This window comes from Galeopterus variegatus, unplaced genomic scaffold (genome assembly GCF_000696425.1).
Source record: "Galeopterus variegatus unplaced genomic scaffold, G_variegatus-3.0.2 Scaffold29, whole genome shotgun sequence".
Taxonomy (NCBI): domain Eukaryota; kingdom Metazoa; phylum Chordata; class Mammalia; order Dermoptera; family Cynocephalidae; genus Galeopterus; species Galeopterus variegatus.
In genome coordinates this window covers 1,530,200-1,547,235 of record NW_007726140.1, presented here as the reverse complement: position 1 = coordinate 1,547,235, position 17,036 = coordinate 1,530,200, and the positions used below count along the sequence as shown (strand labels likewise).

The following is a 17,036-nucleotide window of genomic DNA, read 5'->3' as shown; positions in this document are numbered from 1 at the left end:
TTGTTATTGTGTCATTAATAAGGTCACCTTGACTTCCTCAACAGCCTACTGGTGTTGATCTGCTGTTCTCATGGGGCATTAGTATTCTGACTAATGCCACCTGTAGGTTAATGTCAGGTGGACTGCGTCTTACTCCTTAGAAGGTTTCTGTGTTGATCTTGCTCTACCAATGATCGCCTTAATCTCTGGCGATGGAAACTCACCTCACACTTGCTGTTAAATATTGCATTCCAAAGACAAAGAAATATTTTGTCAGAATTTACCAGTGACTTGTTCTTACTCCCATTATTGTTGCCATTAAATTATTAATAAGAATTGACTGTTCTGGAGAAAATGTCATCCATTGGCCTGTTTTGCTTGGAAAACATTCAGCTAAATTTTTGAGCTTATTCTTGCTGGCTATTGACACTGTTTTTAAGTCAGTTACAATGATTTTAACTAAATGAGTCTATCTCCTAAGACCTAGAAGCCTCGTTCTGCTCAGATGATGGATAGAACACAAACACTGGAGCTTTAGCTCCACAAAATTGCCATTTGTTGGGGAAATTCAGTTCCTGTAAGAGAGAATTCCTTACGGAATGCTTCCTGAGCTGACTGAGAACATGGAAGAGGCAGGCCCCAAGCTGCTAGCAGCAATGCACCTGGTCAGGGATCTTCATGTTCAGCCCAAAGTGTGTTTGCCCCCAAGTCCTTCTCTACCCCTTGGGCTTCCAGAGCCCAGCATGAGGGGGGAGAAATGTTTCCAAGAAACACAAAAACATTCTTCACCAGTTGAAAGAGCTGCCTAACAGTTGGAGTAAGATGGAGCAAAAAGCTGAGTCTGCAGTGTGGTTTGTAATCATAAAATCTAGCAAACTACAATAAACTAAACATTATGACACCAACATCCTACCGCTCCCTTTCCCCACCCCCATCTCTAGATCCCAGAAAACTTTGACCTCCATGGATTGATAGAACAACAGAGCCTTGTTTAAACTCATGCCAGGGAAGGGCTGGGGATTGTCCTGGAAACAATGGTGATGTAGACGAACTTTGTACATCTGGTGGCCACATTTTTAATATCATCTCCTCTGAGCAAGTTTCCCTATTTCCAGTGTCCAGTTCCCTCCCAGCTATGAAAACCAGCTTTTAGGAAAGGTATAGTAATTAGGTTTTATATCATAGTGTAATAAATTTAAGCAAACATATTGCCTTTCCCAGGCATATAAACATTTTAGCATTCTCTCTAATTTCTCTTCTACTGGCAGGATATTTGTTACCAATAAGAAAACAGGGGATATTATGGGAGGTCAAGAGATCTTCATAGCAATCTCAGTTGCTCTTCTGCAGTCTTCACACAGCAACTAAAGTAATTTTTTTAAAGAACTTAGGGTAGACCATGTCTCTTTCCTGGTGACTTGTTTTCTTAGAATAAAATCCGAAGTCCTGATGATGGCCTGCAAGGTCCTGCTTGATCTCCTTGCTTTCTCCGACTTCACCTCTGCTGTTTTCTCTGCTCCAGGCACATCGGCTTCCTTGAGCACCAAGTACCACCTTCCTTGGGGCCTTGGCACTTACCGCGGTGCTCTTCCCTGACGTTTGCACGAATTGTGTTCTCACCTTCTTAAGTCCCTGCTGAAATGTCCTGTTCTGAACATCTCTCCAAATGAGCACCCCCACCCCATCCGTCTGTCCCTGTGAGCTGCTCTATTCGTTGTTTCCCAGCGCTTACCTCTGTGTATTGATAGCCTATTCACACTGACTCGACTGTGTGCTCCAGGAACCTTATCTGTGTTGACACTGCTGGATGCTCAGTACCTAGAAAAGTGCTTAAATGGTGCTCAGTAAATACCCATTGACTGAATAAATCCCTGAATCATGCCACATCAGCAGCCACCTCTTCATCACCCATGGGGTCATGCTCAGAAATAAAAAGCTTAGGCTTAGTGAGTTTTCTCTGCTCTTGTGACCACCAGACACCATGTATTAATGAGAATCATAATAATTTGCTCCATTCATGAAATGCCCTTCACATACTTTATTGTTTAATTCTTGCATTTTATTCTGGCCAGTTTACAGATGGAAAGTAGGCTGAGAGGGTTCATGAGCTTCCCCAGTCATAGCTCTGGACCACACAGACCTGATTCAAGTGATTGTTCTGCAACCTGATAGCTGTGGAGCCTGGAGCTAGTTACTGAAGTTCTCTGAGCCTCAACTTTCCCATGTATACATGGAGATAACTATCAAAGCCAATAGAGAGCGCTAACACAGTTCAGGGTTAGGGTCCAGAGTGTGACATGGAAACTACAGTACCTTTCACAAGCAATGGAAGTTCAATCAAGGGCATTGGTTACACAGATAAGGGAACACCTAAGAAGCCAAACAGGTGACATGGTGAGGCAGCCAAGGAATTAGGAACAGGAGAGGACGCTGCCACACCTGGAGCGGGAGGCATGTGGAGGAGGAGGTCTCACTGGAACCCAGAAGCCATCAGCAGGAGCTGCAGCCATGGCAGGGGCTGTCCAGGAGAGCTGGAGCCACGGAGGAGACTCAACCTCTTGCCCCAACAAGCAGAGAGAGAAGGGGAGATGCTCCCCTCTCCTGACTCCAAAGCCTCCCATCAGCCAAACCTACCTGGAAGCCACAGGGCAAAGGAGCCTGGGGATGTGGCTTCCTGTGGAGCTGAGCAGAGGGTTCTGGGGTGCAGGCGATGGGTCCGCGAGCCTCCAGGCAGTCAGCAGGCAGAGCAGATGGGCACAAACAGTAGTTATCCCCAAGTGGACAACAGGGACTCAAGGCCAGATTGTCCGACTCCTGAGCCTCCTGTTCCTTAGGAACTGAATCAGCAACATGAACAAGTCTACCTGGTAGTGTTACATTCTGTAACCAACTCTGTCTAAATTGTATAAAGTTTTCTGTTGGTCATTTTTTTTAAGACGAAAAATATTCTATCTTCTCTCAAATGAGGCCACACACATGTGGTTAAGGGAATTCCCAGAAAACTAGCTTCATTGAGTGAATGTACCCCACAGTTAACTACACTGGTTCCTAATTTTTGGAGCAGAGTCCTTACAAAGCCGCACAGTGGTCAGTGCTTACAGCTTAGTAGAAAGTCTTCAGGTTAGAGGAGATGACTGTTTTGTTCGTGGCTGCATGTCATTTACCAGGCACTGAAAACTGCTTTGGCGAAGGATGAGCAAGACCCGGGGTCACCTTTGGCTCTGCCTCTCTTGTTTCTAGTCCCTGCTTATAACCCGCACCTTGCTGTCCTCTTCCCTCCAGAGTCAGGCGTCATCACTCTGAGGACACTACTCTGCCTCCCCTGGTACTTTAGCAGCCCTCTGACTGTTTCCTTTCTTCCACTCTTGTCCCCTCCAAAGCATTTTCCATCCTGCAGACAGAGTGATCTTTCTGAAATGCAGTCACATCAGGCCTCTTCTCAATGGCTGCCACCTCATCTCCAACCCCTCCCAAGGATACAGCTTTGATGCCTTTGCACAACATCAAGGGGTTCTGTGTCCTTGCCCTGGCTGGGTGGGCTGCTTCTGCCCACCGTTATGCACTGTGCTTTTGTTACTGCCTCTGTGGGATGGCTCCTCCCCACCTCATCCACCTTTCTGATGGTACCCCAAGGCAACTTCCTCTGAGGGGTCTTCTCCTGCTTCCATGGGCACAGTCAGCCACTTCCTCCTGGCTAGCAATCCCAGCAAAAGCCTGGCATAATGTAGACACATTTAAGATGTGTGTACGTTTTTGTTGAAGGAGATCTATCGTCCTATTTTGCAGAAATAAGACATCCTCGTGAGGATATTCTATCTCAAAGCTGTTGATGTTTCCTCTGAATTTTATTGCCAAGTCCTTTTCTTCCCCTCTGTGCCATTGGCATCCTCCTGGGCCAGAGTTTCCTCGTGTCCAGATTATAGTCTTGGTCAGTCATCTAAGTTGTGCACTTCTTAAAGCCAGGAACCAGAGAGTCAGCATCAGGTAGTAAGTAGACATTACTTTTCCTGAATCACTCAAAGAGCCTAGCACATTGCATGTATGTTTAAAAAAAAAAAAATTTACGCTGTCCTCCAAAAAAGTTTTAAGTGACTTAGGAAGCATTGAAAGAAAAGTGAAATGAAATCAAGGTTGGCAAGGCACCTTAAAAATACTTAGCTTCAATTTGCCCAGCATTTATTGAGCATCTACTATGTTCTCGACATCATGCAAGCTGCTGTATGTATAAACTCAATCCCTGTACGCAAGAAGCTCCCTCACCTACCCTTTCCCAGTTTTCTAGAGCCAGAATAAACATAACCAGTAAGCTTTCTTCCTTTAGGAAACATTCATCATGCAAGCTGCTGTATGTATAAACTCAATCCCTGTACGCAAGAAGCTCCCTCACCTACACTTTCCCAGTTTTCTAGAGCCAGAATAAACATAACCAGTAAGCTTTCTTCCTTTAGGAAACATTTATATATATATATATATATATAATCTCCCACAGGTAAGGTGTGTATGGAAAGGGCAGGTTCCTAAAGGCTTTAACGAGATGATCTGCTTTTGAATATCTGCATTTCTCTCCTCTTAATTGGTATCTTCCATGATTTCTGTGCCTTTTTAATTGTTCCTCTTTTGGTGGTGGTGTTTTGTTTTGTTTTTGTACCTGGTAACCTGATGTTTCTAAAAGTTGTTCAGGGACTTATTACATCCTGGCCCCTGTGCACCCCCATTCCATGCTAAGACCATTTGTTAGAATGTGGTTTGCTTCCCTTTACAAGGTGATGGTATCCACACTTCCAGCTCTGCCACATGCATCATGCTGTCACTGTAATACTTTCAGGGCCCATTTGGAAATAGATTGATTATTTTGAACATGAAAGGTGCGTTTGGGGAAAAACAAATGAATCAAATGGAAAAACGAATTAACATCATGAAATTTACCTTCCCAGCTGGAGACGTGATATATTTCTGTGTTCCTTGAAGACGATCCTCCTATAAGAGGGCACTATGAAAGGAAGTCTGCAGTTAGGTGGAGTCAGAGCTCAGCTTGAAACATGTTTATGAAGGAATGGAAAACACCCTCAGAAGGAAAAAGTTTAGAACTAGAACTTCTTACTTCTTGTAAGAGTATCTCATTCCAGAGCTTCTAAAGTCTCTGCAGTGTTCTTAATGAGGTTTGACATTTGCAGAGTTCAGTCCCGTTGACATTTACTGGGCATCTGCTGGGCACAAAGCATTGTGGTGCACTGTGGGGCTGTACAGACGAAAAACACTGTGTGTTCCGTTCGGTTTTATAAGAGAAATAGATATCCAAGTGAATAACTAAGGAGGAAAAGTTTTGTTTGGGCTTTTCTAGCAATTAATTAAGGCTCAAACAGCCAGAAGAAGTGTTATTAAGTATAGCATAAGAGGAGAACAGACTGTCGCCACCTGACTTACAGATAACAGTCCAAGAGATGGGAGAAATAGAGGTGTCCTGAGTCACTGGCTTCTTCATTTCTGAGCACCCAGGGGACCAGCAATTACCAGCTGTGTCTTCTCAGTCACTGGTGCCTACCCATCCTTGGTGCTGAGTATGTTCTTCCAGGTTCTAGGCATGAGCAAGGTGGAGTTGGAGCAGTTCTATTAGCAGCACTCTTCAACTGTACTGACCACATTGTATGCTAATTAATGACCTTTCTGGACTACCTGGGAACCTAATCACCACCTAGGACATCGTGTTTTTAATATAAAAATATTCCAATGTCATCAACTGACAAATTAATTTTTAAAAAGGGAACAAATTTCTCCCCTGGGCACTACCTCAGCAGGGCCTGGTGTGCTATGGGGTCTCTGGTCTGTGAAATGAATGGCTGAGGGTGAATTTTCCCCAAAGTCACATAGGGCTGAATCTGAGCTGCACGTACATCTCTCTTTTCTTCCTTGTGAATAACACTAATAACAAAGCTGAAGCCCAGTTGGTCAAGGTTAGAAAAGAATAGCATCTTAATGGTACTAAATATTTTCATCCTCTTCCTCCTAGTTCCAGGCTGGGGGGATTAAGGTGGTGCATCTCTCTATATTTCCACACGGACATGTAAGCAGAGTGAGGCCCTCACTAATGGGGCAATTAGGCATTCAAATATAGGCATATGGTCCAAGGAAATTTTGCCTTAAAAACAGTAGTTTGTGGCCTCAAAAAAATTTACAAATTAAAATATTTAAACAAAGAGCATATGTTAATTTTCTAAATCACTTGGGAAGATGGCATCAATTTTAGATAAGTGTGAAAGGATGTAATTGGTAATTATCATTTTTTTTTTTATGTTTAGTAGTCCAGTTTCAAAGACTGCATTATTAAAAGTGAAATGAGAATCCTTTCTGGGATGTTACATATCCCGCTTCTCTGATTTTTTTATCACAAAAATTGCACGATTTGGGGAGGAAAAAAAAACAAATGCGTATCCAGACATTACGTATGTTCAGCAGACACACGTATTTCGTTACCTGTGTAGGGCCTCACATCCAGATTTGGCCAAGAATGGCTGATGGGCAGTCACGGAGGTTGATGGATGGGTGTTCCAAGCGTAGCCTGATTGTAGTCTCTTAAACATGCTAACTCCTGCGAGGCAGAGGGGGTATTTAGCGAAATGAAATACTATGCTGTCACAACTTCCTCCCTCACAATTCAATCATGGAAAATTCTTCCCCAGCGCTGTCATTGAAATCATTACATTTGGAATTAAACATGGTGTAAGAGAGCAGTTGACAAGACCCTGAGGTACTATTGACATGTCAGGACTCACATTAATAATCAGCTTTCCCATACAGTGAATGTGAAAAGGCCTGCCCACCTGAGTTCTTTCTCTCCCTCCGGGATTCGTTCATCACTACCTGTTCCTGATTTGCTTCTATACACTGGTCTGGGGCCACGTGGCCTCACTGCACCTGCAGAGTTGCTCACCCCGTTCCCTTTGCCCCGCAGTGGCTGACATTACTTTAGAAACCTTCCCAATTCAAATCCGTGTTAGCTTGGAGACCCTCCTGCAAGTTCCACTCCCCCGGAGATTCTTTCTCACCGATCACTTGCTAACGCCTTCGATCCACGCTTCCAGCTCACACATCTGCTCTCCACCCCAGCGTACCTTCTCACTGGCCTTTTGCCTTATATTCCTTCAGATTTTCCAGCTTTATTCTTCTCGTGGCTTCCTTTATCTTCCCTAGTTCCTTACGCCTTGGAGGCAGCATGATGCAGAGAAAGGAGGACGGGCTTCGTGGTGCAAAGACCTTGGTCCAGGCTCTGTCTCTACCTCTGCCCGGTTGTGTGATGCTGTGCATGTGACACCCTCACCAAGTCTCCGTTTCCTATCCATAAAAACTCCCTCACGGGGTCTTTGGAAAGACCCCAAAAGACAAACCTTCATTTCTATCACTTTATTTATATCACTATGTGAACTGCTCTGGGAACTCTGAACAACTATTATGATCTTAAAATAGAACTAAAATAGAACTATAAGTAGAGAATCAGCAAAAAGTTATAACCAACTTCCTATGTTTTCAACACCCTCTGAGACTGAGGAATTGAACTAGGAGGCTTAAGGAAACTAAAGATTGACCTACTAGTAGTGTGGATGTTTATTATTAGTTTAGTAACGTTTTTCTCTTTGGAAGGAAAAATTAGGTGATTTTATTTTCTTCTTAGGCCCAAGTCTTAGATGCTGAGTATCTATAATAAATCAACCTTTAAATGAAAAAAAGAAAAGTAAAATCCTGTAAGGCAGAGGTTGACAAACTTTTACTGTAAGGGCCAGATAGTAGATATTTTAGGCATTGCAGACCATATGGTCTGCGTCACAACTACTCAACTCTGCTCTTGTAGCGCAATAATACACAAACAAATGAGCATGACTGTGTTCCAATAAAACTTTATTTATACAAACAGCTGGCAAGTTATATTTGGCCCATGGCTGGAGTTTGCTGACTCTTGTGCTAGGTGATCAATGAAGATTACTGTAACCATTAATGACTGAGAAAATCAGAAATTATGAATGGATGGCAGTTTACAGGTGATTCTTCCATGATGATTCTGGAATTATTAAGGCTTTTCTTTTATTGATTATGCATATTTATGGGGTACAAAGCTGACCGTCACTACCTGTGTCCAAGATGTGATGATCAGTTCAATACTAAATTACCACAAATTGCCATTATTCCCCATGTCTCCCACCCAACCCCTCCCCGGCCTCCCTCCCCATCCACCCCTGCACTCTCAGCAACCCCAGGTATGTTCTCTCCCTCTGCAAGTCCAAAGCATCATTGTGGTCTTTCTTTCATTCTTTCTGTCTTAGCTCCCACTTATGAGTGAGGACATGTAGTATTTTTCCCTCTGTACCTGGCTTATTTCACTTAACATATTTTTCTCCAAGCTCATCTATGTTGATGCAAATGGCAGAATTTCATTCTGTTTTATGACTGAGTAGTATTCCACAGTATATATATACTTACACTTTCCTAATCCAGTCAACCATTGATGGACATTTAGGTTAGTTCCATATCTGGGCTATTGTAAGTAGAGCTGTGATAAACATGGGAGTGCAGGTATCCCTTTGACATGATGATTTCCATTCCTTTGGGTACATACCCAGAAGTGGGATTGCTGGATTATGTGGTAGTTCTATCTGTACGTGTTTGAGAAAACTCCATACTGTTTTTCATAGTGGTTGTACTAATTTACAGTCCCACCAACACTGTAGGAGTGTTCCACTTTTTCTGCATCCTCACCAGCATTTGATATTCTCAGTCTGTTTTATTATAGCCAGTCTAACTGGGATGAGATGATATCTCAATGTGGCTTTCATTTGCATTTCCCTAATGATAACTGACATTGAGCATTTTTTTAAGTACCTGTTGGCCATTTGAATGTCTACCTTCAAAAAGTGTCTATTCAGCTCCTTTGCCCATTTTTTTAATTGGATTATTTGTTTTGTACTTGAATTCCTTGCATATTCTGGACATTAACCTCACGTTGGATGTATACTTTGCAAATATTTTCTCCCTTTCCATTGGTTGTCTTTCCACTCTGCTGATTGTTCCCTTTGCTGTGCAGAAGCTTTTTAGTTTGACATAGTCCCATTTATTTATTTTTTCTTTTGTTGCTTATGCTTTGGGGCTCTTATTTCCCAGTCCTACTTCCTGAAGTGTATCCCTATGTTTTCCATTAGTAGTTTTATAGTTTTAAATATTATACTTAAGCCTTTACCCATTTTGAGTTGATTTGGGTATATGGTGAGATCTGCAGGTCTAGTTTCATTCTTATTCAATTTTCCCAGCACCATTTATTGAAGAGGCAGACTTTTCCCCAATGTATGTTTTTGTTGCTTTTGTCAAAGATCAGTTGGCTGTAAGTCCATGAGTTGATTTCTGGGTTCACTATTCTGTTCCATTGGTCCAAGTGTCTAGTTTTATGCCATTAGCATGCTGTTTTGGTAACTATAGCTTTGTAGTACAGTTTGAAGTCAGGTAGAGTTATACCTCCAGCTTTATTTTATTTTATTTTATTTTTTGCTCAAGAAGACTTTGGCTGTTTGGGGTCTTTTGTTTTTCCATATGAATGTCAGGATTGTTTTTCTATTTCTGTGAAGAATGTCTTTGGTATTTTGATGGGGATTGCATTGAATCTGTAGATCACTTTAGGCAGTATGAACATTTTCACAATGTTGAGTCTTCCAATCCAAGAGCATGGAATGTCTTTCTGTCTTCTTGCATCCTCTTTAATTTCTTTCAGTAATTATTTGTGGCTTTCATTGTAGAGATCTTTTGCCTCCTTTGTTAAATTAATTTTTAGATTTTTTTGGGGGGTGGGTGACTATTGGAGAATATAAATACTACTGATTTGGGGATGTTGATTTTATATCCTACAACATTACTGAAATTATTAATCAGCTAAAAGAGTTTTTTAGTAGTCTTTAGGTTTTTCTATATATAGGATCATGTCTTCTTCAAACAGGGGCAGTTTGACTTGGTCTTTTCCAATCTGGATGCCCTTAATTTTTTTCTCTTTCCTGATTTCTCTGGCTAGTACTTCCAATACTATGTTAAATAGGAGTGGTAAGAGTGGGCATCCTTGTCTTGTCCCTATTCTTAAGGAAAAAGCCTTTAGTTTTAACTCATTCAGGATGATATTGGTGGTGGCCTTGTCATAGATGGCTTTTATTATATTAAGATACTTTCTTTCTATACCTAATTTGCTGAAAGTCTTTATCATGAAGCAATGTTAAATTTTATCAAATGATTTTTCTACATCTATTGAGATAATCACATGGTTTTTGTCCTTGATTTTGTTGATGTGGGGTACTACATTTGTTGACTTACATATTTTCAGCCATCCCTGGGATGAATCCCACTTAATCGTGACATAATTTTTTTGATGTGTTGCTGTATTCTGATTGCAAATATTTTGTTGAAGATTTTTGCATGTATGTTCATAAGAGATGCTGGACTGTAATTTTCCTTTTTTGTTGTATCTTTTGTCAGATTTTGGCATCAAGGTGATTCTGGCCTTGTAGAATGAGTTTGGGAGATTAACCTCTGTTTTGATTTTTTGGAATAGTTTGAAAAGAATTTGTATTAATTGTTCTTTAAAGGTTTGGTAGAATTCAGCAGTAAAGCCATCTGGTCCTGGGCTTTTCTTTGTTGGGAGACTGCTGATTACTGCTTCAGTTTTGTTGCTTGTTATCAGTCTGTTCAGGTTTTCTCTTTTTTCTCTTTCTTTTGTCTTGATAGTTTGTATGTGTCCAGAAACTTATCCATTTCCTCCAAGTTTTCAAATTGTTGGAGTATACTCGTTTGTAATAGTCTATAATGATTCTTTGTATTTTTGTGGTATCAGTTGTAATGTCTCCTTTTACACTTCTGATTTTTGTAATTTGGGTCTTCTCTCTTCTTTTTCTTCTTTTTTTTTTTTTTTTTTTTTTTGTTAACCTAGCTAATGATTTGTCTATTTTGTTTATCTCCTCAAAAAAACAACTTTTTGTTTCATTGATCTTTTGTATCAATTTGGGTCTCTGTATCATTTAGTTCTGCTGTAATCTTAATTATTTCTTTCAGTCTACTAACTTTGGGATTGGATTGCTCTTGTTTTCTAGTTCTTTGAGGTGTAGCATTTTTACTTTAAATCTTTCTTTTCTTTGGATGTTTTTATTGCAGTAAACTTCCTTCTGAGCACTGCTTTTGTAGTATCCCACAGTTTTTGATATGATGTGTCTTTATTTTTATTGGTTTCTAGAAATTTTTGATTTCCTGTTTAATTTCTTCTTGGACCCATATGTCATTCAGGAGTCTGTCATTTAAATGCCATGTATTTGTATAGAGTCTTGAGTTTCACTTGTTATTAATTTCTGGTTTTCATCCATTGTCATCAGAAGAGATACTTGAGATGATTTTGATGTTTTTAAAGTTATTGAGACTTGCTTTGTGAACTAGCATGTGGTCTGTCTTGGAGAATGTTTCATATATTGATGAAAAGAATGTATATTCTGTGGTTGTTGGATGAAATGTTCTGTAGATATCTGCCAGTCCAATCGGTTTAAAATGTAATTTAAATCCTGCACTTCTCTGTTGATTTGTTTTCTAGATGATCCATCCAATGCTGAGAAAGGGGTGTTCAGGTCCCCCACTATTATTGTATTGGGGTCCATCTCTTTCTTTGGGTCTAATAGTGTTTGCTTTATATATCTGTGTGCACCAGTGTTGGGTACATATATGTTTTTGATTGATTTGCCTTTTTGCTGGAGAGATCCATTTATCATTATATAATGGCCTTTTTTGTCTCTTTTTTATGGTTTTTGGTTTAAAGGCTATTTTATCCAATATAAGAATAGCTACTCTTGCTCATTTTTGCTTTCCATTTGCATGGTTTACCTTTTTCCATCCCTTCACTATTAGTCTGTGTGTGTCTTTACTGGTGACATGAGTCTCTTGAAGACAGCATATAGTTGGTTCTAACTTTTTGATCCAATTTTTCAACCTGTGTCTTCCGAGTGGTGAGTTTAACCCATTTCCACTTCGGGTTGTTACCAAGAGGTATGATCTTACTCCTGGCATTTTAATCACTTTTTGTTTAGATGTTTTAAACGTATTTTGTTCCATTCTTTCCCTTTTATTGTTTGTCTTCAAAGTTTGTTGGGGTTTTTTTGAGGTGGTAAGATTTAGTTTCCTTTTTCTTTCTAATTTGTATTTGTGTTTTTACCAGTGGATTCTGTTCTTTGTGTATTCATGGTAGTGATGATTGTTTTTCATATTCTAGATGCAGGACTCCCTTGAGAATTCCTTGAAGGGATGGTCGTATGGTGATGAACTCCCACAGTTTTTGTTTGTCTGAAAAATACACTATTTCTCTATCATTCCCGAAGGATAGCCTCGCTGGGTATAGTATTCTTGGCTGGAAGTTTTTTTCTCTTAGCATTTTGAATATGTCATCCCATTTTCTTCTCGTCTGTAGAGTTTCAGTTGAGAAGTCTGCTGTAAGTCTGATGGAGGTTCCCTTATAAGTGATGACACTTTTCTCTTGCTGCTCTTAGGATTCTCTGTCTTTGAGTTTTGTCAGTTTGACTATAATGTGTCTCTGAGAGGATCTTTTTGGATTTAATCTGTTAGGGGATCTTTGAGCTTCTTGGATTTGGAGGTCTGTGTCTCTCCCTATACCTAGGAAGTTTTCTGTTGTTATTTCTTTGAATAGATTTTCAATGTCTTTTCCTTTTTCTTCGCCTTCTGGAACACCCATGGTTTGGATGTTTGTACACTTAAGGTTATCTGCTCTTAGACTTTTTTCATTTTTAAAAATTCTTTTTTCTTGTTCTTTGTCTGCCTGGGTTATTTCATAAAGACCATATTCAAGTTTGGAAATTCTTTCTTCTGCTTGCTCTAATCTTCTGCTTAAGGTCTTGTGTTTTTTATTTCACTGAATGAGTTTTTCAGTTCCAGGAGTTCTGTTACATTCTTTTTTAAGGTATTAATATCTTTGTAAATTTCTTCCTTCATATCCTGGATATTTTTTCTCATTTCATTGTGTTTTCTAACTGAGTTCTCTCTTATCTCATTGAATTTCCTTAACATAGTTAGTTACTTGGAATTATATTTCAGTCATTTCAAGGGTTTCCTGTTCCATGGGGTCTGGCATTTGAGAATTACTAAATTCCTTTGGGGGTGTCCTTTTTCTTTTTTTTCTTTTTTCTTTTCTTTTCTTTTTTTTTTTCATGTCCGGCAACGGATTGCAACCCTCAGTGTCGTGCCCGTACCGGACCGGGACCGGCAACAGGATCGCAACCCTCGGTGTCGCGCCCGCACCTCGCCCAGCCAGTGAGCGGGAACCGGCCTGTATGTGGGATCAGAACCCTCGGCGGGAGCGCCGCTGTGCTCCCAAGTGGCGCACTGTAGCAGTGCGCCACCAGGCCGGCCCTCTTTTTTTTCTTTTTATTTCTAGTATCTCTATGTAGATTTCTGGTTATGTGGAAGATCAGTTGCTTCTTCTATTTCCCTAGAGTGGACTTGGAGGGAGAAGACTTCTTCCTTTTTTTCCAGGCTCCTCAAGTGACTCTCCTTGTGTCAATGAAGTTAAATATGTGGTGGCTCATCTGCATGGTAGTTGTGGATGTCACTGTGGCAGCGAGCCATCCTTGCATTGCTAGAAGCTGTGGTGGTGGCTGCTGTGGACCACCTCCTCAGAAGCTGTGCAAGGCCTCACCCAGTAGCAGTAGGGCAGATTCCTGCCTTTTGTGTGGGTAGGACAGGGTTGCACAATGGTGGTCGTGGGTGCCTGGATTTTCTGCCTACCTGTGACCTTGCCAGCCTCTGCCAAGACTTTTTGGTAAATACAATTGACATCACTGTTTTTTTTTTGTCCTGTACAAGTTCTCCTGACAGAAAAATTAGTCAGCTTAAGATTTTTAATCTGTGCTAAACTGGCCTTTAAAAGTAGATTTGGGTTCTAGAGGTTTGTTGGCAGTTGGTAAACCCATCCTGCCTTCCCAGAGCTGAGCAGAGAAAGGATCACTGAGAGGACTCAGAAAGCCTAGGATGACAGCGAAATAACAACTGCCACTGACCCAGCTTGCCTCCCCATCACAACTATGACCACTGTCATCTCCACTTTATAGAACGAATGAAGCTTTAGCTGACAGGAGGTAAGTGCTTTGCCCAGAATCAAACAGGAAGTGTCAGAGCCAGCTGAATTGCTTTGCTCTTGGCCACAACGATTTCCTCAACAAAAGTAGCCAGCTTTCCTGGGACACCCACCTTTATTCTGGTGCAGAAACAGAGGGGATAAAATTACCTCTTCTTCCTTCTGCCTTTACCTTTGAGTGGCTCTTTTCTTTAAACCATGTACAGTAAATGCTCCATGAGCTATCACCTACTGTGTGCCAGGCATAAAGCTTTTATTATGATATAAAATCTATATCTTTTCATTTTCAAAACTAAGCTGCAAAGAGCCAAGGAAATGGAAGCTCAGATGGTTAAGCAATTTGCCCCAAATTGCACCAGTGATTAATTGTAGAGTCAGAAGTCAACACAGTTCTCGCCAACCCCAAAGCACTTTCAACACACACACTTGCCGTAGACCTTAGTGGGTAGACTCCCAGACTCACAGGCCAGACTCCAGTGGGTTCAAACTCCACTGCTTATAGTTAGTTTCCTGATTTGTCAGATCAGGATGATAATAGTTTCCACTGAATAGTTTGATATAAGGAATAAAGGAATAACAGAAACATAATAACCATCACAGGCAGTAGCTTTTTCTGTGTAATATAAGCTCTTTGAGCACAGGAGTTATTGTTGGTTTTCTTCACTGTCATAACCCTGGCACTCAAATAATAGCTAGCACATAGTAGGCAATATTGTTGCATGAAAGAAAAATGTTCTAACAGTTTTTAGATTATGTTATGGTGGGGTTCAAAGCCAGCATGAATACACACAACTCTCCTTTTTCTTTACTATTTTTATATAACATGGATTTGATAGATAAAACTTATGATAGTCTTTGAAGTCACAATTTGAAGTATAATATTGGGAACAAGTGGTTGTCTTAGTTCTTTCAATGTTCTCAACAAAAGTGGAAGTTAGAACAATGGTGAGGCTGAGGTTTGAGCACACAGCAGGTATAAAGAGTGCTTTCAGATACATGCTCTGATTTTTACTATTTCCAAAGGTGCATGCTTATGTCAGTTTTAAAATTCCTTTCAACCTTTATTTTTTAAAACATAAGTCCATCATTATCGCATAGATTTTTATCCTTGAAGGTTTATTCTTATTAAACTTGTGTCTTCGTTAATACTGTACATTCTAAATCCAAATCAGTATTTAGTGGCAATAGCTTCTGGGAGTCACTGTACTAAATGAATTATGGGTTCCATTTACCTGGTAAAATTGTCCTGATATCTACCTTTAGTAATGCAGGGGGTTCCAGAGGACAAGGCCTCCAGGGCAAAGGGCAACCTCATCCTGAGTCTGAGCATGAGCAAAGAGTAAGTGTAAACAGAAATGGAAGAATAAAGGTGCCTTTGGAGCAAACGTGCTCTTGCAGGTGGATTTATGTAGGGCTTTCTGGGAAGCTAACCCCTGTGTATTCCCAAGAGTAGTACTTAGACACTGTAGCACCTTGGCAGAAAACCATTTGTAAGTCTTTATCAGATTTATGACGAGTGTATGTGATATTCATTCTGAGTGGTGATTAACTGATACCATAACACATAGCAAAGCACTGGGGTTCTAATCTTTCTCCCTGGTTTGCACTGTGTAAATTATTATTTTCATTAAGATTAAGCATCCTTGCAGGATAACACAGCAGTAACTTTTGCAACTGAGATAGTATGCTCTATCTCAGACAATATGCCTACCAAAGAATCTTTTAAAGACCTCAGTAAATAAAGAGGTGAAAATGTAGCATTGTTTGTTTTAATGTGAAATCCATATAAAACAATTGAAAAGAATAAGTTTTGCTTTTGAAGATTCTTTTGCTTACAATCAAAATAATTTCCAGACTTGTCTTATTTGTGTTTTTCTTTAAGTCAATAATACTTAATCTACTACATTTTAGAAATGTTTGTAAGTAAAAGATTTGCTCCGTTTTAAAATATCTATAAATTTGATTACCTTATAAACTAAACTGTAAATGAAACTGTAAACTAATGAGTTAAAGAATGCTGTGAGGTTAACTTTCTATACACAGTTCGGAAACCCACTGGGAAATTTTACTTTTGAGGTTAAGACAATGAAATAAGAATTTGGTCCAAAATTGCAGCAATAAAGAAAAATAAGATTTACTTTGAGGTAGTTTATACATAAAGTGTGATGAGCTTGAAAATATGGTAAAATGACCTAATCTCTAATCTTCTATTAAAATGACAGCTAAAAATTTTCAAGTATTTGCTTCACATGAGAAATTATGTGCAAAGTATTTTATATGTCCTTCTTATTAATTCATTTCTTACTGTGAGTATTGTGATCTTTGTTTTCTGAAGAAAAAGGGAAGGAAGTAGGGCTTCGTAAAGGTCAAGCAAATTGCCAGAGGTTGCAAGGGTGAGACGTAACGGTGCCACAATTCAAACTCAGATCATTGCTCTGGCAGCACGAACTTTTAACCATTGCCTATGACCATAAGCCTAAATCACTAAGGGGACTGGCAATGAACACATGTTTGGGTTGAATATGAAAGTGGTTACATAACAAATAAAGAAATTGTACTCAGAATAAACAAAAACCATTTCCTTACTTGTCCTAAAAACAGTGTATGTAACTAATATCACTTCTACCTAATAAAACAATTCTAACATTTTAGAGGGCAGGATTTCAGGAAATGATAACCTCACTGTACCCTATAAGCTTTGTTTGTGCAACCAAATTAGTGTTTTACATCGTATTTGAATTCATTTTCTAGCCAACCAACAAAAATCTCTTTAAGTCCTGTTACCTATTACTCTTTTTTTTTTTTTTTTCTGGAGACATGACAAATCCGAGCCTCAAAGAAGTTGAAACCAACTACTGCTGTACATCTACTTGGTAGCAGACATAGAATTCAAACCTGAGTTTTATGATGTCAG

At 39.9% G+C, this 17,036-nt stretch overlaps 1 protein-coding gene across 1 annotated transcript in view; it reads left to right on the top strand.

The window, feature by feature from the left end:
- Positions 1-578: 578 nt before the first annotated feature.
- F13A1 (coagulation factor XIII, A1 polypeptide) overlaps positions 579-17,036 on the top strand; it is a 154,042-nt gene continuing 137,584 nt past the window's right edge. Inside the window, exon 1 of the mRNA XM_008569953.1 lies at positions 579-644. Coding sequence (XP_008568175.1) covers positions 579-644 — 66 coding nt within the window. The remainder of the gene's footprint in view (positions 645-17,036) is intronic.